The following is a 23,868-nucleotide window of genomic DNA, read 5'->3' on the forward strand; positions in this document are numbered from 1 at the left end:
CTTCAAGACCAGTGCTTGCTCCACCAAGAGCCACGTGGGCTTAGGCAGGATCTGACCGACCTCTTCACTCTCCATGGGCCAGGTCTCAGTCTGCCTGCCTTCCCCACTTCAGGCTGTCACTGCTCACTATCCAGGGTTTTCCTCTTGCAGGATGGGCAGCAGGAAAGAACACAGCCCTTCCTCTCTTTCCTTGTTTGTCTTACCTGGTTTTTTTTGCACCTACTGTTTTCTTGGCCTAGAACAGCCTTCTTAAGCTTTGGCTTTGTGTCTCCTGTGACCCCAGCCTCATCTGCCGTTGCCAAGCTGTAGGTGCCCTCCACTGGCTTTGTGTGGCTTGTGATTACACTGCTTTGAACCCCTCCATTATGGCATTTTCACCATCGCATAATGACTGCTTGTTTCGATGTCTCTTCTCATTAAATGGAGGAGTTTCCCAATGTTGGTGTTTCAAACCTGCTGACTTGGAAGCCGGAAGCCTCAGAGACATTCAGGAGGAGCTTAGGGCCTCCCACAACAAAGCAAAGCCGTTCCGGTTTCTTTTCTGTGGCTGTGATAAACAACCTGACAAGAAGAAATTTGGGGAAGGAAGGGCTTATTTTAGCTTACAATTCCAGATTATAGCCCATCATTGTGGGGAAGTCTGGCCAGAGATTAAAGCAAGTCGTCACATCACATCCACACTCACAAGCAGGGAGAAATAAACGCATGCATGCTCAGTACTCAGCTAGCTTTCTCTGCTCCCACACAGTCCGGGGCCACAAAACCAGGACATGGTACTTTCATGGTGGGCTTTCCAGCATCAGTTCAAGCTGTCAAGACAGTCCTTTGTTGAGTCATTTTTCCCAGGTAATTCTAGGGTTAACATTTTAACACTCACAGTGTAATACTCACAGGTGCTAAGACTGGAAATGTGCTCTTGGACTTAGATCCTAAAAGAAGCAGGAACTCAATAGGGTAAACCCTGCGTTTGGGGACAAGCTTCTCAGAACCTGAACTAGGATTACCCAGGGATGTGTTTAGAGTACAGTTCCCCGGCCCCTGAGTTGCTGGGAAAGACTTTCTGAGGGAGGGCCGGGGTGCCTCCGGTCAGGCTCCATGACCCATCATCCTACTTACACGGGTGAAAACGTGATCATCTCAGAGGAGCTAATGAAGAGGGGGAAGGAAGGTGTGTGGGAAGTGGAGGAGAGCCAGTAACTTTCTCAGTTGCTCTGCAATCTGGAGTCCGCTCCCTGTGCCGCTCTCGGAAGAGTAATAGTGTGTATGTCCAGGGCTGGTTGGGGGATGCTGGTAGCAGATTGCAGCAGCTACATGCAGACATGGCTATTGGTCCTGATGCTGGCTGTGTGACGCCATGCCATTGTACGCTCTTGGCCTTCTTTACCCATAGAAAGATAACGTTGCATTGTGTCGGTGTGCCATCTGATGGAGTCCCTGACCACCTGTGCTGGGAACCTCAAGCAGGGTTTTTCAGTTCTGTCAGACCCCCTCCCTCTGTTAGTGTGTTCATTTGTTTATTGACAATGCTCCTGAGGGAGTGTAGGGCTTTACAGCCATGCTAAACAAACCCTCAACCAGTCAGCTGCATCCTTAGCCTTCAATTCCCTCCTTCTAGCTTGAAATTCATAGGTAATATATATATATATATATATATATATATATATATATATATTATTAGATATAATCTAGTCAGATTATATATAATCATAGATATATATCATAGAATAATATATCATAGGTAATATTATATATATATATTCCCATTGCATACATAAACAGATTTTTTATTAAAAAATTAAACAATAATATAAGGGAAAACAAAAGGAATTTATAGTTGTGGTTAAACCTTTGGGTTCATGTGCATGTGAATACATGATATATTTTTTTTTATTCAGAAATTTTTGCCAAATTCTCAGGATAAGTGTGAACTGACAATAGTAGACTAAGTCAGGTGCGTTGTACCATGACACAAGGAACCACAGCAGTCACCATTGCTGATGCAATTAAAAAAAAAAAAAAAGGCAAACCAGCAAGAGACTTGTTATGTATCTCTCAGTTATAATAACCCCAAACAGGCTGTTTCCTGGGCTTTTCTGCTACAATAACAAACAGACCTACCTTTCACTTCTTGTCCTTAACAATTATCGTGACATAATTGAAAATCAGTGAACCACACGGGGCTTAGTGAAGAGTGACTCCCAGCTCTTGGTTATGACTGTCATCATTAACTGATGCAATTTTTTTGAAATAGTGGTGCAGAATTCTTGGTAAATTTCCAAACTTGTCTCAGAGCAAACCAAGTAGAAATATTTAAAAGTAGGAGCTGGAAAAGATGGCTCCATGCTTAAGAGCACTCACTGCTCTTACAGAGGACCAGAGTGCATTTCCCAGCACCCGTGGTGGATGACTTATAACTGCCTATGACTTCAGGTTGACCGGAATCCAACAACTGCAGGCTACCATGGGTACCTACACTCGTGTGGAGGCATATAGATGTTAACATAGTAAAAATAAATCTTTTAGTATTTTTTTTAAGAGAGACATTCTCCATTGTGTGGGGCTGTTTTGAGCACCACAGAACATGTGGCATGCCTGGCCACTGCCAGCTCAACCGAAACACGCCCCCAGATCTCCAGACAAGCAACCTCTGTCCCCAGACTGCTGAGCGCATCTAAGGAGATGCGCTTCCTGCAGAGAGAGAGGGCTAGCACCAGGGTGCTTTGCTCACCTTGTGACAGGTCTGACTGGGAGGCTGCCGAAGCCTCAGCTTCTCCCTGCCACAAAGGCTTCTCTCATCCCCCCCCCATCACATACACGCCCCCCATCCATGCATGTGACAGCCTGGAATGTTTCCCTGCCTCTCGCTGGCTATGTAGCTCCTGCTAACTTTTGTGCCCACCACATGCGTGACGCAGAACCTGCAGGCTCCGTTCTTTCTCAGTCTGAAGGTCTGTTCTGCCACTTGTACACATCCGCTGTGTAACTTTGGTAAAATGTCTTCCCCTCTCCCCTCCCCCCCAGCTCCTGATTTGCAGAATGTTGATATATTAGTGATAACTGACAGAACGACAGGTCCATGAAGGCTTTTTGATGACGTGAGTGATGACATAGGAAGCACTGAGCACAGGGCCTGGCCCTTCACAAAGTGTGAGCTGTTTTCACAGCGGCTAGCTCGTGCTTCTCCACCCTCCTAACGCTTCGACCCTTTAATACAATTCCTCATTTGGTGGTGACCCCCAACCATAACATTATTTTCTTGCTACTCCATAACTGTAATTTTGCTACTGTTATGAATTGTAATATAAATATCATTGTTTTCCAGTGGTCTTAGGTGACCCCTGTGAAAGAGTCATTGACTCCCCCCCCCAAAAAAAAAGAGTATAGCACCCAACAGGTTGAGAACCGCCGGAAGTCCTGCTTGCCGGGGACCCTGTCTGTCATTTCAGATGTACCTTGTATTTGCTGCCATGGACTTGAGTGCTTTCACTTCGGTGTGTTGGTTCAAATGGAAGCTTTATGCTTTTCCAAATCTTTTTGGCATCTACCTCTAATCCTCAGTTCTTTGTGGGAGGGACCCACTTGGTGCGTGCTAGGTAGTATCCAAGACGGATGGAGGATGATAGTCCACCTATATCTATGGCAACACCACCAGCAGGTCTCTCATGCTTATCGCTAACCTATCTTACCTCCCACCTATCTGTCCATTTCCTAGTGCTTTTTCTTTGCCATTTCCTTTGTCATTTCACCTTGCCCTCCTAACGCATACTCACCCTGAAGGTGGCGATGCATATAAGGCATTGCATTTTCATGTTCGTTTTTACTTTTCTTCAAGATGAGGTATCATGTATCCCAGGTTGGTATTGAACTCATTATCCAGCAGAGGCTTGCCTTGAACTCTTGAGTTCTTCTGCCTCTACTTCCCGAGGGCCAGGATTACAGGTGTGCACTGTGATACTCGTCACCCAGCCCTGAGTCATACTTTATCACTGCAAAATGATCTGAGGTGTCTTCGGCTAATTGAGCCCTGACTGCATTCTGAAAAGGGAATGGTACAGTCCTCGTAACGAGGCAATGCGTGGTGCGGTTGGGAGAGGCAGGCTCATTCAACTTGGCTAGAATATAAAATACCACCATGGTGGCTGGTGGCACTGACCCTCAACTCTGGAAAGTGAAGGGCAAGGTGGGGATGAGGGTCAAGGGGCATGGGTTATAAAAAGAAAAGGATGGATTCAGTTGGGTAATGTTCTCTACAAGGGCAGAAACACATCCGAAGTACTGGGCATTAGCTTCAAGGAGTGCTCTTGGAGGAGCGTGTTTGCGAGGCTGCCTTGCACTGAACTGAGTGATTGATGGCTATTTATAGCCTGTAGTTTTCTTCCAGGACCAGGCTTAGGTGGTGTTGATGCCCCCCTTGTGGAAGTAAGAGTACTGAAGACGCTGAATGTCGGGTACCACAAACTTCCTCTGTGCTATTTTTGAGGAGTTTCAGGGGTTTTCATGGAGTATTAGGACTCTTCTTTCTTGAGTTTCATTTTAAGAGACATGAAGATCTCTGCTTAAATTAGACATCTGGCCTCCATGGAAGCTGTTGATTTTACTGTCACTATTTTAAGTATTATAGCTTGAATATATATTATGTGTTGCTATATATCTATGGATTAAAATCAAGCAAGTTAAATTTTAATAGCTTTGAGTATAAGGAACCCTTATTTAACACACATACACACCTACGTGTTTGTTTGTTTGTTTGTTTATTTTTTGGCCTTTCGAGACAGGGTTTCTCTGTGTAGCTCTGGCTGTCCTGGAACTCTCTCTGTAGACCAGGCTGGCCTCAAACTCACAGAGATGCACCTGACTCTGCCTCTCAAGTCCTGGAATTAAAGGCATGCACCACCACGGCCCGGCATATACCCCTACCCTTAAACCTTCTAAGACCAAGCAAAAAGGAACCTGAGCAGCAAGCGTGGGTGGCATTTAAAGGATTCCTCCAACACTCTGAAGTGAGAAGAGTCTGTTTGTTCCTTTGCTACTCATGTGCACATCCTGGCATCCCAGCATCCCAGCATCCCAGCAAGAGAACACTTGCCTTCAAAGTCATTTCCTGTAGGCTAACCCCATTTCTTCTCATCTCTGAACTCTTGGAGCCTAGCTCAATGCCTAGCCCTTAAATGGGAACATGATACTCAGTTTCAATTCCTCTTGGTCATTAGGAGGCTTGTGAGGACCAGGGATTGATTCCAATTGTTTCTGACGTCTTGGAAGAAATGGGTTTAGTGCGGATATTTCACAAGGTGGAATGTTTACTCTGACGGGGACTGCATGAACCTGGTTGCTGTAAAGCAGAGAGAAGCAGAAACTGTTTATCTCATGAAGACCAAGGACCCTCATCAGCAACCACCTGAGAGTTGTCAGTAAAAACATCTAAAACAAGTCGTAATTAAATAATGGCTTATTCTCGATGCATAATAGACACTTTCTAAAACAAGGGCCTTATAGAACTAGTTGTCATTTCTTGAGCTGGTTTGATAAACTCTTAACTAACCAGTAACAGTCTTCTCCAGTGATTTTAATGTGTTGTTTGCTTTCCTTGAAATTTTTTAATCTGAGCAAGAAAAATTAGTATAAAAAGTGTGCTTTGGAAATCCAGTTGAGGGGCTGATGATGTAGTTCAGCTGGTAGAGTGCTTGCTTAATTCAGTTTCCAGTACCACATAAACTGGACATGGTGCCACACACAGAAATCCTACCACTTTGGAGGTGGAGGCAGGGGAGTCAGAAGTTCAGTTAGTCTCAGCTACATAGAGAGTTTAGGCTGCATGAGACCAGAATGTCTGATTTAAGTCTTTAAAAAAAATTTTTTTCCACTCTTGTCTCTGCAGCTAGCTGCCATTTGCCCTCAATGCGGCTTTCCACTGCTGATGTTTTCCCTTGTTCTTGGACTTCACAGGCATGATTGACAACCTGCTTTCCCCAAATCTGATCGATGGTGCCCTTACCAGACTGGTCCTTGTCAATGCAGTGTATTTCAAGGGTTTGTGGAAATCCAGGTTTCAACCCGAGAGCACAAAGAAACGGACCTTCGTGGCAGGTGATGGGAAGCCCTACCAAGTGCCCATGCTGGCCCAGCTCTCTGTGTTCCGGTCTGGTGAGTACAGGCTGGTTGAGGTCTATTCTAGAATGTGCTGGTAGCAGATTCAAGAGCACATCTTTGTTGGGGGGCGGGGGGAGGCTGGGGGAGGTGACACACAGCTGGAATGCCAGTACTTCATAGAGTGGGCGAGGTTTCTGGAAGGCAAGATTTCTTTCTTTCTTTCTTTCTTTCTTTCTTTCTTTCTTTCTTTCTTTCTTTCTTTCTTTCTTTCTTTCTTTCTTTTTTAATGGTTTTTTGAGACAAAGTTTCTCTGTGTAGCCCTGCCTGCCCTAGAACTCTGTAGACCAGGCTAGTCTCAAACTCACAGAAATCCTCCTGCCTCTTCCTCTCAAGTGCTGGGATTAAAGGCATGCACCACCACCACCCTGCGAGGCAAGATTTTGTAAAGCACAGAAGTCTTTGTACCATGCAAAAAAAAAATTGTGCATTAACACGTCACATGTGTAGACTTCTGGGTTGAAAATGTAGAATGAAAAGATAATTAACAAAACTAATATAAATGGACATTAAACTTATGAAGGAATCTATCAAGTCACCATTAGCAAACATATATTACTAAATAAAATTATATTATATTTCTTTTTTACTTCTTGCATTACCAAAAATTAGGAAGGCTAATAAAACTCACTTATGGCTACTGCATGGGGTGGGTAGGCTCCTTGAGCATTACTAGTTAGTGGTGGGACCTGTAACCTACAGGACTTTCTCTATGTCATTATCCCAGCAGCCCCACTCCAGAGAACTTGCTACCTGAAGATGATCACACATTGGAAAACAGAAACCTGATACAGAGTTCCATTCAGAGCCCTGGGTTCTGTATCTTTGGATTTAACCTACCTCAGATGGAAAATATTTAAAAAGAAAAGTTAACTGTGTATCGAACATACACAGATAAGTTTTCTTGTCATTGTCCCTGAACAATACGATGAAGCAGCTATTCACGTTGCATTAAGTTTGATAAGTCACAGACGAGTTAACGTATTCAGTGGGATTTATATAGGTAGATGAGAAGACCACATTTAATATGAGGGATTTCAGCCTCCTGAACCCTGTGACTCCTGAGACATGACTGTGCCCTGGAACACAGGTGGTAATTAGATTGAGCTCTACATAAATAGAAAGATTATGCAGTGTGTATCAGATTTCAGAAGGCAGGGTATAGAACAGCAGATGCTGATGAACCATGCTTACATAAATACTTTCTGTAGTCTATACAGATATGTCTTGGCGAATGTTCAGGAAAATGTTCACTGTGGTGAGATTTCACATAGATTTCCTCATTTGAAATTGAAATTTCTTGTGTATGGATGTGCGCGTGTTGGTGTGGTGTAGGTGTGTGTAGGTGTGAGTACCTGTGGATGCCAGAAGAGAACATTGTGGGGGGGAGGGTCTGCTCTGTCACTGTCCACTTCAATCTTTTAAGACAGGATATCTCATTGTGCCTGGAGCTAATGGCCAAAAAGCTCCAACCATCCTCCTGTTTCCAGGTTTTCTGTGGTTGCTGGGGATTGGAGCTTAGGTCCCCATGCTTTCCTAGCAAGCTTTCTTCCTCTCTCTGCAGCCCCTGAGCTTTCTTTGTTAGGAGCATGTATCATCAACCCTATAGATGAGGAAAAAATCTCCCATGCACAGATAACCATGACTGATTATTTTTGTACATTTCACTTCATGGGAGCATTCTTGATCTACCTTAAGTCTGCTTTTCCTGTCTATATGACAGGCTTCAAGTCTCCAATCTGTACTGGGCCCCCTGGATGCAAAATAGTCCCCTTTTTTCTTTTTTGTCTTCCCTTTTTTAAAAAAAGAATTTATTTATTTATTTATTTATTTATTTATTTATTTATTTATTTATTTATTTATTTATATTCTCTGTGTGAATGCCTGTGTGCAGGAGCCCATAGAAGCCAGAAAAAGGTATCAGATACCCTGGAGCTGGAGTTATGGGTGGTTATGAGCCACTCAACATGGGCGCATGCTAGGAACTATGAACACTTGACCTCTACAAGGACGGTACACACTCTGAACCACGGAGCCATCTCTCTAGCCCCCAAATACTACCTTTTTATTCTCAGTCACTGTCACATCCAAACAGATGACCATGTCGCCAGCTGCCTGCTGGAGAAGTCACGGCTCCTGAGTGTCACAGTCAGAACACTTCTCATCTTGTCGGCCATAAGTCAGGCTGCTAGGAACAAATTTTCCAAAGTTACTAGTCAAGAAATGTTCATTGAGAAACATTATATGCTTACAACAGCACAGGAAGTTCGTCCCAAGTACCTGAACATAGTAAATGGCTCCTTTCGCCTGAAAGTCACTTCTGTGACATTGACCTCCCCGTCTTGGGCTGTGCTGTTCAAGGACACCCTTGGAATGCTGGCAGCACCCCCAGTGCATATCCAGACAGAAATGTCTTATTTTAAATGGATCCTTGTATAGTCTGCATTCGATGAAAAAAACAAAACAGAAGATTATAGCAAGGGTTCTTTAGATATCCTCTGGGAGATTCAGACATACAATTTTTTCCCCTCTGTCTAACAGCCCTGGCTGTCCTGGAACTCACTCTATAGACCAGGCTGGCCTCAAACTCACAGAGATCCGCCTGCCTCTGCCTCCCCAAGTGCTGGGATTAAAGGCATGTGCCACCACCGCCCAGCTGACATACAATTTTTTATAGCAATGTAGCCTGCTCTTCTTGAGTATATAGTCTGTTCCCAGAGGGAAACACTTGAGGGCCTGTTCTGAGTTCAGAAGTGATTTGTCCAAGAACATACATGTGCGCTTTACCTCGGGTATACACAAATGCATCTTTTTGTGGTGCCCAGGATCGAACCCAGGGCCTTGGGCAGGCTAGACAAACACTCTATTGCTGAACTGCATCCTTGATATAAATGCATGTTTATCAGTTGAGTTAGAGAGAGGAGATGGGAGTTGGGGGTGGGAGAATGGATCAGAGAATGAATATCTGCCTTCCTTGATTCACTCACTCTCTCCTTTCCCACATCCTTCCACCCTGCCTGCAACTGAGGCTGCCTTTTGGGCTCTCTTGCTTCCTAGCATCCTATGGGAGTGGCCAGTGTAGACATACCAGGTGACTGATGGGGGAGGAGAGAAGGGCATTAATTTCCCAGACTCTCCCCACAATGACATCATGGCTGCAGCCTTCGTTCCCACAAAAGTCTCAAGTCCTTCCAGAGGAGTATGATCAGGAACTCATTCTCTCTAGGTCACCCTGCCCTTTAAGGCTGGGCATGGTGACCACTGTCTATAACCAACCTATAGCAGTTCCTCTGTGTTCTTCCTGTGCTTTATATAATGCCTTCATCAGGCTCTGCTTAGATGACTCAGCCTGATGGCACATGTGTTTCCCGTCCGCTGTGACTGCTGTACCGAGTGCAGGACAGAGCCATCTAAGTGTTCTTGCCTCTATCCCATTTCCTTACAAATCGGGACAGCAAGCAGCATGGGCTCATCCTTCTCTCCTTCCTTTCTGTGCCTGTCATTGGGTTTACCTGGAATCCCAGCTTGGAGTCTGGCTTCCTTCTGGAATGGGTGGTGTGAGAGTGTCGTCCCCTCCCTAGTTTCATACTTGGCTGCCAGAGCAGCTTGTGAGGATAAGACCGGCTTATACGCATGGGCCTGTGAGCCGGGTCCAGCGGGCCACAGTGGCTCCGAGCAGGCATTCATTTTCACGACTGCAGACCTCTTAGCCTGGTGGCCATTTCTACCCATCTCCTCCTCACCCTCCGCCAACGCTACCAGCCAGGCCTCAAGAGGCTGATGTGCCCAAGCCTGCAGGGTCTCCTGTTGGGTGTTTCTTGGGTCTCAGCCAAGTCTTAGTTCCCCTTGCTGAGACACTTCCATTCAGAGGATCTGCCTTCTTTACTTCTCTCCCAAGATATCATCGGCAACTCTGAGGGGACCCACTTGGCAACGTCAAGGTGAAAGGGTGGGAAGTTAAAAGAGGGAGGAAAATGCTTCTGTCTTGCACCTCCTAACAATAAGCCTTCAAGGATAGACTTCTGTTTAGGAAGAGCTCTGAAGTGCTGTTTGGTGGACGGGTGTCCAGGCTCACTGCAAAGCCAGCTGCCACATATATAAAACGAAAAGAAAACATGCTCCTAGAATCCCAGTTCCTAGGATAAAAACCCTTTTAAGCTCTAGATATATAATTTCTGACCTATAAATATGTAGTATGTCTTTGAAGCCTTTTGGCATGCATAGGATCACACTGCAATATTTATTCTACAATCTGTTTTATTCCTTAGTTGCTATAATCATGGGCCTTTTTTCCCCCCATCAATTTGTTAGAATTTACAAGACTGTTTTTTAGCTGCACATTATTTCATAATATAAACTTGTGTAATATTTTCTGACTAGTCAGTTACTTTTTTCCTCTAATAAATAGCACGGCAGTGAGTGTTCTTATGCGTAAATTTGTAAAGGCTTTTATCACTATTCCTAGAGGAAATTCGCTTAAGTAGGAATTGCTGATCAAAGTCGTTATAAATGTTCATCTTAAACGCTTGAATTTATACTGTAGAGACCTTATCCTGAGGGGGAAAAAACACAATAAATAACCAGACTTCTTTGTTTGTATATGTGTGCACATGCTCATATGTGTGCAGGTGTACCTGGGTCTGAGGGTATGTTCCTCAATCACTCTTCACCTTATTTTTTGAGGCAGGGTCTCTCACAGAACCTGGTGCTCACAGATTCAGCTAGGCTGGCTGGCCACTGAACCTCCAGGACTTACCTGCCTCAGCTTCCCCAGAACTAGAATTAGAATTAGAATTAGAATTAGAGTTTGTCACCATATCTGCATTTTTAGATGGATACTAGGAATTGAACTCACGCCCTCATGCTTGTGAGGCGGGTGTTTTTTTTTAACCAACTGAGATGCCTCCACAGTCCCCCGTCTCTGATGTCCTTCCTTCTCTGTTTCCAGCTCATATTTATCCAGCAATATGACTTCCCCTTTGGCTGTCTGCTAAGTTGGAGTTCCCAAGACTAGGTGTATTCTCGTTCTTACCTGCCAGGTTCTCCCAGCACAGCACTCACCTAGTGACTCACCTAGTTGCTTAGGCCTTGCCTCTTCCCCATCAGCTGTCCTCAGGCCTGCTTTAGACTCTGGTCTGTGATGTAGATAGCCATACTCAGAGGATCTATCTGTTGTGTCCAAACACATTCCTCAGTTTCTGTTCAAGTGGGGTCAGGAGATTCACTCTGACTGGTAGCCAAAGGTCATTACAGGGACAGCGATCTATAATGCTTACCTGATAGGTCTTTAAAATGTTCTCCTGGATTTTACAGACCATAAAGCATTTGTAGCTTTTCAACGAGTTGTGTCCTTCCTTGTAGGACTTAACATAGGAGTCAGAGTGTTACAAGGGCCTTTCCAGAATAAAAGCTCTCACTCCAAATGGATCTTCTAAGAAAAGTCTCCAATCTTCACAATTTTCATACTTGACTCTTGACTAATATTATATCATTCATCTAAGAGAAAGGGCTTCCTTGTTTCTTTTCGGAGTGAGGGAATTTCTTCATGTGTTATACACTGTAGAAATCGTCCTCACAGAAGAGCATATGATGTACTTTGCAGATGTTGAGGTCTGCTTAGCTTAGAATATGACACTTTAAAGGGAAGATCTGTGGGACAGCCAGAGGCCCTGTGCCCTGACCCCAGCTCCCAAATACCCTTTCCTGTATGGTTTGTCCTAATGGGGAGGTGTCACACCCACTACCACTGTGTGGTTCCCCATGGTAGGTCAGCTCTGTGTCTAAACTGAGGAGTAACCAACGTTCCAGAAGTCAGGCAGCCAGGCATCATCATGGCTGCGCCCTGTGATCCCTGCATCTGGCTGAGAGAGAAGTATCTTGTGCTTGAGGTCAGCCTGGAATCTATGGCATGATCTTGTTTCAAAACGTGGTCGGGCCCCACTTCCGTCACTATGAAGCTTTCTGCTATGTGTCAAATTTCACTGTGTGTTGTAGATGTACATTGTCTTGATGAATTGTACTGAAGTCATTGACCGAGTGAGCCGTGGAATCCAGGTTCTCTGACTCGAGCCTGTGTTCCAAATCTGACATTTGTCCCCGATAAAAAGGTGATGGGTCAGCACCATAATGCCTGTGACAGGAGAGGGAGCAGAGGTGTCCATCGATCTCCCCACTGTTCAAGCTCACCAGTACATCATGGGTACGGTCAGATGCAGCCCGCCTGCTGGCTCTGGTCAACCAGTCCTGGGGTCAGATGCTGAGGTAGAAAAAAAAATCAAACATCCAGCAGATGTGTGACTACATGGAATGGCTAACGTGTGCTGTTTTACTGGTCAGTAACGGCGTATCCAGTCAAGGTTCGGTTAACCTGTGAGCCTGCCTACCTCCCCAACTCCCACACCCCAGTTCACAGTTCCCATCATTCATAGCTTCAATCCTCCTTAGCTGGATTATACACACTTCTATAGCAATTAATCTCTCAAGGTCTTTGTTTCCTGTCCCGGAGCAATAATTTAGTAACTACTTCCCACATTTCACAGTTTCAAAAAATTAGCTCCACCAGCGCTGGAGACTTGATGTTTACTTCAAGGATTAAAGGACTCATTAGGAGGTGTTTTTTTTCTCACTCTCTCATTGATTTTTCAGTTTCTACTGAGACTGTTTTATCACTCAGGCTAAAAGTAAAGGTGAAGAATATTAACTTTGATTCTTGGGTAGTCTCAACCCAGAACCCAGGCTGGTTTGTGCTCACAGCAATTCCAAGCTAAGTCAGGCCGCACTGGATTCCCAAGCCGTCCTACAGCCTGGTGCAGCCTGTGGTTGGGGAGAACAGGAGATTCCACCAATCCCTGGAAACGTCTATTATCCTGTGGTGTCAGAGTGCTTGGGACAAAACAAAGCTTGCTCTCTGTCTCTTGCTGTCCTCTCTTTGGCCTTCTGTCCTCCTTCCCTGGAAGTGTGGCCTGTCCAGAGTTCCTCACCTCAGAAGCTATGATTGGCCAAGGTCATCTGCCAAGAAAGGTCCAGTGAAAATCACAGGAGCAAGGGGCCAGAGAGATGGAAGGGAAAAAAAAAGAAAATCACAGGAGCTTGCTTCCTCTTTTCTCTTTCTTGTGTTGTACTTCATGTGGAGGAGGTAGAGGAGGGCCCCGTGGGCACCCTGCATACTACTACATATATTACCTTTTCTCATTTTGTCACCCCAGCAACCTTGTGGGGTCCATATTTTGGTATCTTGATACTTCCATCTGTATAAAGGGGGGAAGGTCACGGGAAGAACATGTCACCTCATCAGGCTCACGGAGTTCATCTTTAAAGGTTTAATGTTCAGTAAAGATTTTAGAAATCCCCCCATGGATCTAGAAGTGCCAGCAGGGTCCTTTTGACAGCTCGGTTGTGCTATGTATGACGTTGCTGTCGTGGTCTGGTCTCTGTTGCTGGGTTAGTTACTTTGCTTGTGGCTGTGAGAAAATGCCTGACCCAGGCAGCTAAAGGAAGGTAGGGTTTATTTCAGCTCACAGTTTGAGGGTCTCGTCCATTGTGGTGGAAAGTTAATGGTGGCAATGGTATGAGGCAGCTGGTCATCCTGCATCTGCACTTGGGAAACAGAAATGAAACCTGGTGCTCAGCTAGCTTGCTCCTTTTTTTGCTTTAAAACATGTAACTCTGAGAAATGATGGGTATGCTAATTGGCTTGACTATAGAAATGCTTTTGCTGCATCTTGCCTATACCATCATATTGTACACCCTAAACACACTGCAGGTAAGGTGTTTTCTAAAACAAAATAAAATGTTAAAAAAAAAACTCAAAAGTAGCTTTAATTTATTCTTTTATCCATATAAAGGTCAACCTCTTACACAGCACTGTGTGGTGAGTTCCTAATGATCTACTTATATTCTATTCGGCGGAATTACAGTGAGTTTAGCGATGCCCAGAGGCATTCTGTCTAGACTGAAGACAGAGAATTCTGCACCAGGGAAGAAAGAAGTCATTGTCCTTATCTTTGTCCTTCCGAGGGGGAGCTATTTGTAGCAAAGGGAGCTTTGTGGACTGAATTGCTGTCTTTCCTCTGTGGCTTCCCTGGTGACTGGCAGCCACTTGTGCCCTGTCTAGAAGTCAGCAAGCATACACTAAATCTACCTCCGATTTCTTTAGGGTCTACCAGCACCCCCAATGGCTTATGGTACAACTTCATTGAGCTGCCCTACCACGGTGAAAGCATCAGCATGCTAATCGCCCTGCCAACCGAGAACTCCACCCCACTCTCTGCCATCATCCCTCACATCAGTACCAAGACCATCGATAGCTGGATGAACACCATGGTACCCAAGAGGATGCAGCTGGTCCTGCCCAAGTAAGTGTCCCTTCCCTGGAAAGAAAGGATGTGCTGCTCAATACCTATCATATTGCATAGTAGAAAAACGGGGAGCTAAGATTGTTTGTGGAACATATGTTTGGGGGGAAGGCAGGCTATGTTTTATGAAAGCTTTCTCTGAGACCCTGCAGTGCCTGTTTGTGGTGGAATACTGATGATACTCAAGGAAAGCAGGCAGCCGTGGCCTTAGAACCAATCCCACGAGTGCAAATTCATGAATCTGTAACCATTTCTAAGGTATCTCTTCCCATTCAGAGAATTGAAAAGCACACACGTGTCTTCATTTAGTACGGTGAGAACACAGTAGTCTAAGGAGATTGGTGAGATAAGGAACGCCGCTGGTCGTTCAGGCATCAGCTAGAAGCTGGTAGAGCCCAAGGCCTGTGGGGCTGTGCTCAGCTAAGTTCTTTGCCTCAGTGTTTAAGGCAGCTTTTCTTGTATACCCTCAAAGTAAATGATAAATGGAATTTCTGATGTTATGACTCCAGGCTAGCACAAAAGCAGCCCGTTCTTGGTGCATCCTAATTCCCAACAATTCAAAGGGCACTTTTTCCAACGTGCAGAGGGAGTGATGGAATTTGTCTCCCTTGTGAACTTTTCATCGTTACCAGCTTTCTCACTCTCCAGAGTGTCTAGCCACACCTCAGTGGGAGTAGAGAATTCCAATAGCTTTTAATTCTCCAGTCACTGAGTTAAGTAGTCAAGAGTAGTACATTTACATGCATTAGAAGTCTTTCTCCCAAGGGGGCTGGAGAGGTGGCTCCGTGGTTAAGAGTGCTCACTGCTCTTTCAGGGGACCTGGATTTGGTCTCCAATAACCATGTGGTAGCACACAATCATCTATAACTCTACTTCCAGGGGATCTGGTGCCCTCTTCTGGCTTCTTTGGTACTATGTGTACATGTGGTGCACATAAATGCATGCAGACAAAATACTTATACATCTAAAAGATAAAAAATAAATACATCCTAAATGTTAATTGCATCCTAACCACTCTTATAGAAAGTCACTGAGATATGGAGTGCCTGCCCCACGCGGATGGTTGTGCTCATTGTGAATGGGTAGAGGGTATTACTCATTTAAATATTAGAGGTCAGGCTGCAGTTCAGAGTGGTGACAAGGTCTTCCTTAAAGAATCTGTTTGTAAACATGTGCTGATTTTGGTCATGTTTGAATCATTTATAGCATCTTGACCCTCCCCCATATTATTCTATGTTCCTGTAGGTTCACGGCTGTGGCACAAACAGATCTGAAGGAGCCACTGAAAGCCCTTGGCATTACTGAGATGTTTGAGCCATCAAAGGCAAATTTTGCAAAAATAACAAGTATGTCGAGTTTAAAACTTAAAACTTCAAGGAAGTGTTACGGGTCCTTATTTGCTCAAAAAGAAAAATCACAATCAGGAGTGTGTTGCCCTAAACCTGTGCAAGTTTTAATTTGATGCACTGCCAAAGGATGCTGTTGACTGTAAACCTGTCAATCAGCGTTCATCATTTACTCATGCATTTCATGGAGGCCTGAGGGACCACGAGGATAAGGACTTCTGCATATATTGCCTGTTACCCAAAAACTTGTCGATGCTGGGACTTGAACCCAGGGCTGTGTGCTTGTTAGACATGTGCTCTACTGCTGAGCGATATCTGTAACCCCAGAGTTTGCCTCTTAATTAGGACTTAGTTGTTCTTTATTTTTTCTTTCTTTCTTTCTTTCTTTCTTTCTTTCTCTCTCTCTCTCTCTCTCTCTCTCTCTCTCTCTCTCTCTCTCTTTCTTTCTTTCTTTTTGATTTTTTGAGACAAGGTTTCTCTGTGTAGCTTTAGTGCCTGTCCTGGATCTCGCTCTGTAGACCAGGCTGGCCTCGAACTCACAGAGATCCACATGCTCCACCTGTCTCTGCGCCACCACCACCCAGCTGTTCTTTATTTTCTAATACAAACTTGGGTTTGAAAAAAAAAAAAAAACTAAAGATTTTTTAAATTCTCAAACATTAGTTTACTTCCATGGAGCAATTCCATACTTGCCTGTATCCAGAAATGTATTTGCCATGTCTGAGATAAGTAATTCAACATGTCTGATTAGGACTGTCATTCACCCAAGCAGCTATTAATAAGAGATGCCTAGTGTCATCTCCCATGTTTGCCACCCTCTGTAACTCTTCCTGGAGTTGTTTGAATGGGTCAGTCTTTTTCTTCTACTTTTAGAACACTTTCCAAAGAAAAGCCATAGCTTGGACATGCAGAGTACTCCAGTGTTGATTTTAACCCTTGACCGGTAGAGAATTTGGTTTTGTTGCCAACCCCAGTTACATGCTCAAGAATATCTGAGTATCTCTGGTGGGGGAGAGGCACTTCCCCATTTCATCTCCCCAACACACACATACACACACACACACACACACACACACACACACACACACACACACACACAGAAGCACTTCCCCACCTCATCTCCCCAACACACACAGACACATACACACACACACACACAGACACACAGAGAGACATACACACCCATACACATAATACATACACAGAAGCACTTCCCCACCTCATCCCCCAACACCCACACTCACACACACACACACACACACACACACACAGAAGCACTTCCCCACCCCCCCTCCCCCCCGACACACACACACACACCACACACCACACACATGCACCTTTGCTGGAACTGTAGCTCTATTGATCTTCCCATTCCCTGTCATTCCTGGTTCCCAGCCCAGAACATTAGCATCACCTGGGACTGTGTTAGAAACGCTTATTTTGGGTCCGTTCCAGACCTCCTGAATCACCACCTATATTTTAATGGGATCCTTTGGCCTAATAAAGTTTGAGCAGCACTTCTTGTTCAGATCACCTGTTAAAGTCTGAATACTAAACAGGAGGACCACGGGCCCTGAATCTCCTTATGCTGTTCTCTTTAACCTTGTAGGTGACCTGAGCCACATAAACATGCACATAGTCACAATTAGCCATATTAGAGCTGAGTGTTTTTGCAGACAATGCAACACTAGGTGACCTCCCCACCCCACCCCGCCAAATAAAGCCCTTTGCTCTCTTCATCCAGACCCATGTCCCATCAGGCTCATGCTGACAGGAGTTGATGTCCTCCTTGACAGTGCCACCCACTGGGAATCATTTGTTGCTTATGCTCTGGTGAGAAGGAAGTGAGGACCCTCACTAAAGGGTCCCCAAGACACACCTGCAGTTCTGGGCCTGGCCCTACCCAGGAGTTCCCTCATACTACTGTGTTGGTGGATGAGTGGTTGGGCCTAGGGAAGCCAGCACTTCTCTGCTCCTAACTAATGTGACTAGGGACAGATTTCTTAACCCGTGAGCCTCAGTTTCCCCATCTGAAATCCTTTCTGGGATGGACAGTCTATATTTGGTCCGCCTCAGGAACAATTCCCTCCTGCTTTTCCGGGTTTAGCTCATCCTTAATCAATGCCCATAGGCCAAAAGCTTCCATAGGAATCTTTTCTCTGCTTGTTAAGTTCTTCTTTGATAGATATTACCTCTGATTATTCCCCAAGATTTTGCGTTCATAACCCCATAATTAGGCTTATCTTATCCTACTTTACCCTAAGCTTTTTCTTTTCTATATTCCTAACCCAATATTTCTATTTTCTACCTTAATTTTTATAGATGAGAGAGAGAGAGAGAGAGAACCTTTATAGAGAGAAATCTAATGCTACAGCCTTGTGGTATTTCACCACCTAACCTATACCCCCAAGAATTTTTCAATTCCTTATCAGCATGCCTACACTCTTGATGCCAATGCCCCCCTCAATCCTTTCGCCAAGTCCTAGGGTTATGTTCTTTTCTTTTTTGTCCCTTTCTTTTGTTTCTGTTCAGGTGCCATCTGTGACGGACCAACCCCCACATTTATTTACCCCAGAGACTCTTGAGGAATGAGGGATAAGAGACTTAGTTAGAAATAGAGAGGAGAGAGAAATCAGAGAGAGCACAGGATAGACTCAGGTATGCCTGGATCCTTATCTTCCAGCCCAGAATTTTATTCCAAATACCTATTTATAACAACACCAAGGGGTGGAGCAAAAGACCTCCCCCTTGCTAGTTACAGTCAAGTGTAGACCCTTACAAACACCTGGTACCCAGGCCTGTGGTCCAATCAACCTCTTACGCAGTCCTGCTGGGTAAAGCCACTAGGAAACCTAGTGGGCTACAACAAATTGGATAATACCATTGTCTTTCTTCTTCTGGAAAAATGGCATCTTTACAAATCTCTGTCCTTTTCATTCTTAAAATCAATAGTGACCTGAGTTGAAATGATTAGAGACATTTGGGGTCTGGGAGTCCCTTCCAGAAGTAACAGTTACAAATCATTTAGCAGAAATTGAAATCCACCGCAAGTGACAGCCACCTCCAGCCCTCAGTCTGTAGGACGGTCAGAGGTTACTTCGGACCCTTTTTTAAAAACTGGAAGTCGCCATGGCTTCGGGGTTACTCCTGACGCTGCGGATGGCATGCTCCTGGAGCAAGTGCTGATTTTGTGTTTTCTGGAAACAGGGTCAGAAAGCCTTCATGTCTCTCATATCTTGCAAAAAGCAAAAATTGAAATCAGTGAAGATGGAACCAAAGCTTCAGCAGCAACAAGTAAGTGCTGGGTCACATGACAAGGCCGCTTCCCGTGGGAAAGCAGACACACGCCAGTTCACTCAACAGCTTAGCAAACCTCTAGGGAGCCTTGTTGCCAGGTGAGCCCTGGGGAGGTAGGAAGGGGAGACTGACCTTTGAGACGGCAGTGGGTGTAGGTAGATGATGAAGTGTTTCGTGATGATGATGATGATGATGATGATGATGATGATGAAGAAAATGTTGATGTCAGGGGTATAGCTCAGTGATAGAGTACTTGCCCAAGATACTTGATGCCTTGGATTTGAACACTAATACTGAGAAAAGAAAAGTCATGTTAGGGTAGGAATTTCATCTAGGAAGGGAGTAGGCATTCCCCTGGAAAGAGCCAGACAATATGCTTTTCATCCTTGTGGGCCTCCCTGTCTCCACCAAGACTCCTCAAGTCTGCAAGAAGGCAGCCAGAGGTCTGCAAGTGAGTGGGTACGGCTCACTTAGTCTTCCAATAAAGCTTTGTTTATCAAACCAAGGGTTGGCGCTGTAGACTTAGCCCAAGTACAGTTGCGTGTTGGTCCTTGCTCTCTGTGATGTAAAGCACGATGTGCTGTAAAGAATCTGCATCATTTTCAGGACAGGATAGCTGTGCATCCTTCCTCCATCATTAGAACATCTACATGTGTCCCCTTGGCAGCTTGTAAGGAAAGAAAGCGTATGTTTGTCCCCTACCAGCACCGTCCCTGCCATCAGTCACCCATATGCGAATGGTGAATGAGGAGATTGAGCTACTATCTGTAAGCTCACAGAATAACTTCACTGCACACACCCTGCTGGATGGTTGACTCTTTCTAGTCATGAAACAAAATTATCATTTATTCTATAGAATCAGCACCTTATTACCTCCCAAACAAATACTTAATTTTTTTTTCTGTTACTTTAAAATAGCACTTAACATAAAGACCTAGAACATGAGGTTTGCTATTTTTAAAATACCCTTTGTCTTTTCTAGGTGATTGCTACCTCTTAAATTTGACCAAAGTGATTTGTCAGTTTTGCCAACTAGTATTCCAGTCAGGAGCAGCTACATGATTTGTAAAGTAAACCTATGTGAATGGAAATATAGACGCACTGCTCTAAATTGCACTAGGAATTTCAAGACCACTACAGCAGAGTGTACTAGACCAAGTCCAGGGCTCCAGTCACCACCCTGTCGCTGCTGAATTAGTCAGCTCAGGCCCCCATAACAATGCCAGAAACTGGAGAACTTAACAGATAACTTATTTTCCCACAGTTCTTGAGGCCAGAAGTCCAGGGTCAGAGTGGCAGGAGGCTTGGCTTCTCTTCAGGTCTTTCTCCTTGGCTTGTGTGCTCATGGGGTCTTGTCACATCCCTGATGTCCCTCCCCATCTTAATAAGGACATCAGTCCTGTTGGGTCGGAGCCTCACCTCCAGGTCCTTCTGTGTCCCTTACAGCCCCTGTGAAGGGCCTGTCTCCAAGTGTGATCATATTAGGCGCTTAGTGCCCCAACATAGAAATTTTAGGGAGACACAATTCAGTCTGTAATGCCTGCTGTCTATTTGTAATGCTGGGTGAAGCGGTTTGCACAGCATAATTTTTTGAGTATTCACTTTCTAAGAGCAAGCCCGAGTCATTCATGTGTGTCTTTCAGAAGTTTGAGGAAAGTACTGAGCCATTGTACCAGACACTAGTAGTTATACCAGCCTTCTCCCTTCTGCTAGCCTTCAGTCTTGTTAAATGGGGCCGGCCACTGGTCAGCAGAGTAGACTGATATCTGTGTGTCTAATGAAGCTTTCTTTCTGGGTAGAGTGTAGTTCATTGGCAGATGATGACTTGCTCGGCAGTCACACTGTGCTGGGTGTATCCCCAGAATTACAAGAATAACAAAAGGTGCTTTCTAAAGCAGGTGTCTGCACTCACGAGTTGAGCAGTAGTGTAACATAACAGGTGCAGGTGAGCTGTCCCTGTTGCCGTCACAAAGGGCACCGAAAGGATGTACCAAAGGAGCAGGCACAGAACCGGCAGTTGAGCATGCTGAGCTAGTCTTTGATCTGCAGAAAGGATGTGGGTAGGTTAAAGAGGTCCAGAGGCTTTATCACCATGGCAGATGGCATGAATAAAAATAGCTTATAATAACAGCCAATATGCATTGGATGCCCATTTGGTGGCAGTCTCTGTCCTGAGAGCTGTAGTGTGTTGTATGTCATTCAGTCCTCATAAGCCCATGAGGACTAAGTACATTTATTGTGAAGATGGGGCTTTTATAGAATAAAGGAGACAGAAACTGTGAAAAGCCCAGCCCAGTGTTCAGTAAATGGTGACCGTTGAGACCATTAGAGCATGCCAGCTTAGGGGACACCAGCATCTAGGAGTGCAGTCACTGGCCTGCTGCTGATTGGCTAACACACCTTCCTCTTTCCGCAGCTGCAATCCTAATTGCAAGATCATCGCCCCCCTGGTTCATAGTAGACAGGCCTTTCTTGTTTTTCATCCGACATAATCCCACAGGTGAGTGGTTCTTCTGTTTCATCCCTGGCTGTCCATCCTCAGACAGGTGTTCTCCAGCTACAGTTGTCCCCGTCCATGTGGCCCTTAATCCGTTTCTTCATGTCAGCATCAGGAGACACTATGGATACTATAACCACCCTCGTTAAAGAGGAAGGAAAATCAAGTCTGTGTTACAGAGTTTGATGGGATCTTTTGAATATTGCCCGGATTGTAGGTTTGGAGGAAGGTGGTGGTTTTTAACATATAAGAAGGTTCGGCATAGCCAGGAGGTGGTAGCACACACCTTTAATCCCAGCACTCGGGAGGCAGAGGCAGGCGGATCTCTGTGAGTTCGAGGCCAGCCTGGGCTACCAAGTGAGTTCCAGGAAAGGTGCAAAGCTACACAGAGAAACCCTGTCTCGAAAAAACCAAAAAAAAAAAAAAAAAAAAAGAAGAAGGTTCGGCACACCCTTCATAGTTTTAAAAATCCCTTAAATTTTTGCAACACACTTGGTCTTCAATAATATAATGCCTTGGGAATTGTCCATGCAATTGATCTTAGCCCCACAGTTCATTCCTTAAACTGGGCTCTGATCTTTAGCTTCGGGGTGGGGGAGGTGTATGTGTAGTGTGTGTGTGTGTGTGTGTGTGTGTGTGTGTGTGTGTGTGTGTGTGTGGTGTGTATATGTATAGTGTGGGGGGCAGCTGTATGGATACATGTGCACATATATGCATGTATGAAGGCCAGAGGCCTAAGTTGGCTGTCATTCCTTAAGTACCATCTACCCTGGTTTTTGTTGTTGTTGTTTAGAGAGGGACCTGGGACCTGAAGATTAGGCTAGGCTGGCCTGCCAGCCCCAGGAACCCTCCTTGTCTCTGTGAGATTATAAGCTATAAGCATACACCACCATATTTGGCTTTTTCTGTGGATGCTGGGGATTGAACTCAGGTCCTCGTGGTTACATGGCAAATCCTTTACCTACTTAACCATCTTACCAGCCCACTGAGTTCATCTTTTAAAAAGAAATGGTCAAAATATATTGTATGAAAATTTTTCTTAATTAAAAAACAATGTTTTAAAAAAGATAAGTAACGGGGTGCGGCGGGGGGGGGTAGAAATAGTAGGGCTGGAGAGATGGTTCAGCAGTTAAGGGTGCTTTCTGCTCTTGCAGAGGATCTAGGTTCTATTTCTAGAGCCCACATCAGGCATCTTACAACTGCCTGTCACTTCAGTTCCAGGTGATCATGCCCTCTGGCCTCTGTAGGCACCTACATACATTCAGTGCACACAAGCTCATGCAGACACACACAAAGAAATAAATGAAAATCATAGATTTTTTTTTAAGTAAAATAAGGATAGTAACAGTCTCCCTCTTTTTATTTAATTATGAAGTATAAACCTGCCTTTGTGGAAAGGTTGGCTTCACATCCATACACTGTGGGTGCTAATAGGTTTTATCATTTGCTATTACTTTAATCAGAAGGTGTAGTTTTATCTCTGGTTTTGCATGTTGTATGTCAGAGCTCATGAGTCCAGCCCTGGAGCTTCTTGCCATTTGTGGCTACTTAACCTAAACTTTCATTAAAATGGTAATTAAAATGTCAACTTCTTGGTCACACTGTCCTCAATGCAGCCACCACATTGGAGTAGTGGGTGGGTACCATTATCGCACAGTGAAAGTTTAGACTATTTCTACCCTTTGAGAAAGTTCTATGGAATGGCACAGACGAGCAAGAGCTTTCCCTCCCCGGCATGCAGCACTGTCCATTTTGCACCGTGAATTCATTTTTAAGGAGTCCAATGTTATCTCTCTTTAACCCTGTAGGTGCTATTTTGTTCCTGGGGCAGATAAACAAGCCCTGAAGATTAGACAAAAGAAACCCACGCAAAGCAGAAGACGACTCAGTTCTGAAGAAAGACTCCCTCCCCCACATCTTCCATAGTTCTGTTAAATATTTTTGTACACTGCTTTCTTTTTTGAAACCGGTTCATAGCAACAGTTCAGTGACGCAAGTGTTTCTGGTCAGGGCTGTGTCAGAAGAAAGGGCAGGATGGCTGGGATGCTGTAGTGAAGAACGAACAGGAAGGCTTCAAGATGTCTAAAAGATTTCCTTAAACTACTGATCAGTCACCTAGATTAACAACCCCCTTGAGGATTTGCTGTCTATCCAGTTCAGGATTTTTGTTCCGTTTTTGTTTATATGTGTGACTTTCCAGGAGAAGTTTAATCAGTGTGACAGGAGG

The 23,868-nt window shown here is 44.7% G+C and overlaps 1 protein-coding gene across 1 annotated transcript in view; it reads left to right on the forward strand.

The window, feature by feature from the left end:
* The window catches only part of Serpine2 (serpin family E member 2), a 63,998-nt gene extending 40,130 nt beyond the window's left edge, over positions 1-23,868 (forward strand). Inside the window, exons 4-9 of the mRNA XM_059278168.1 lie at positions 5,947-6,144; positions 14,303-14,501; positions 15,747-15,847; positions 19,055-19,141; positions 21,561-21,644; positions 23,450-23,868. Of these exons, the coding sequence (XP_059134151.1) occupies positions 5,947-6,144; positions 14,303-14,501; positions 15,747-15,847; positions 19,055-19,141; positions 21,561-21,644; positions 23,450-23,487 (707 nt within the window). The 3' untranslated portion in view covers positions 23,488-23,868. The remainder of the gene's footprint in view (positions 1-5,946; positions 6,145-14,302; positions 14,502-15,746; positions 15,848-19,054; positions 19,142-21,560; positions 21,645-23,449) is intronic.

This window comes from Peromyscus eremicus, chromosome 13 (genome assembly GCF_949786415.1).
Source record: "Peromyscus eremicus chromosome 13, PerEre_H2_v1, whole genome shotgun sequence".
NCBI lineage: Eukaryota > Metazoa > Chordata > Mammalia > Rodentia > Cricetidae > Peromyscus > Peromyscus eremicus.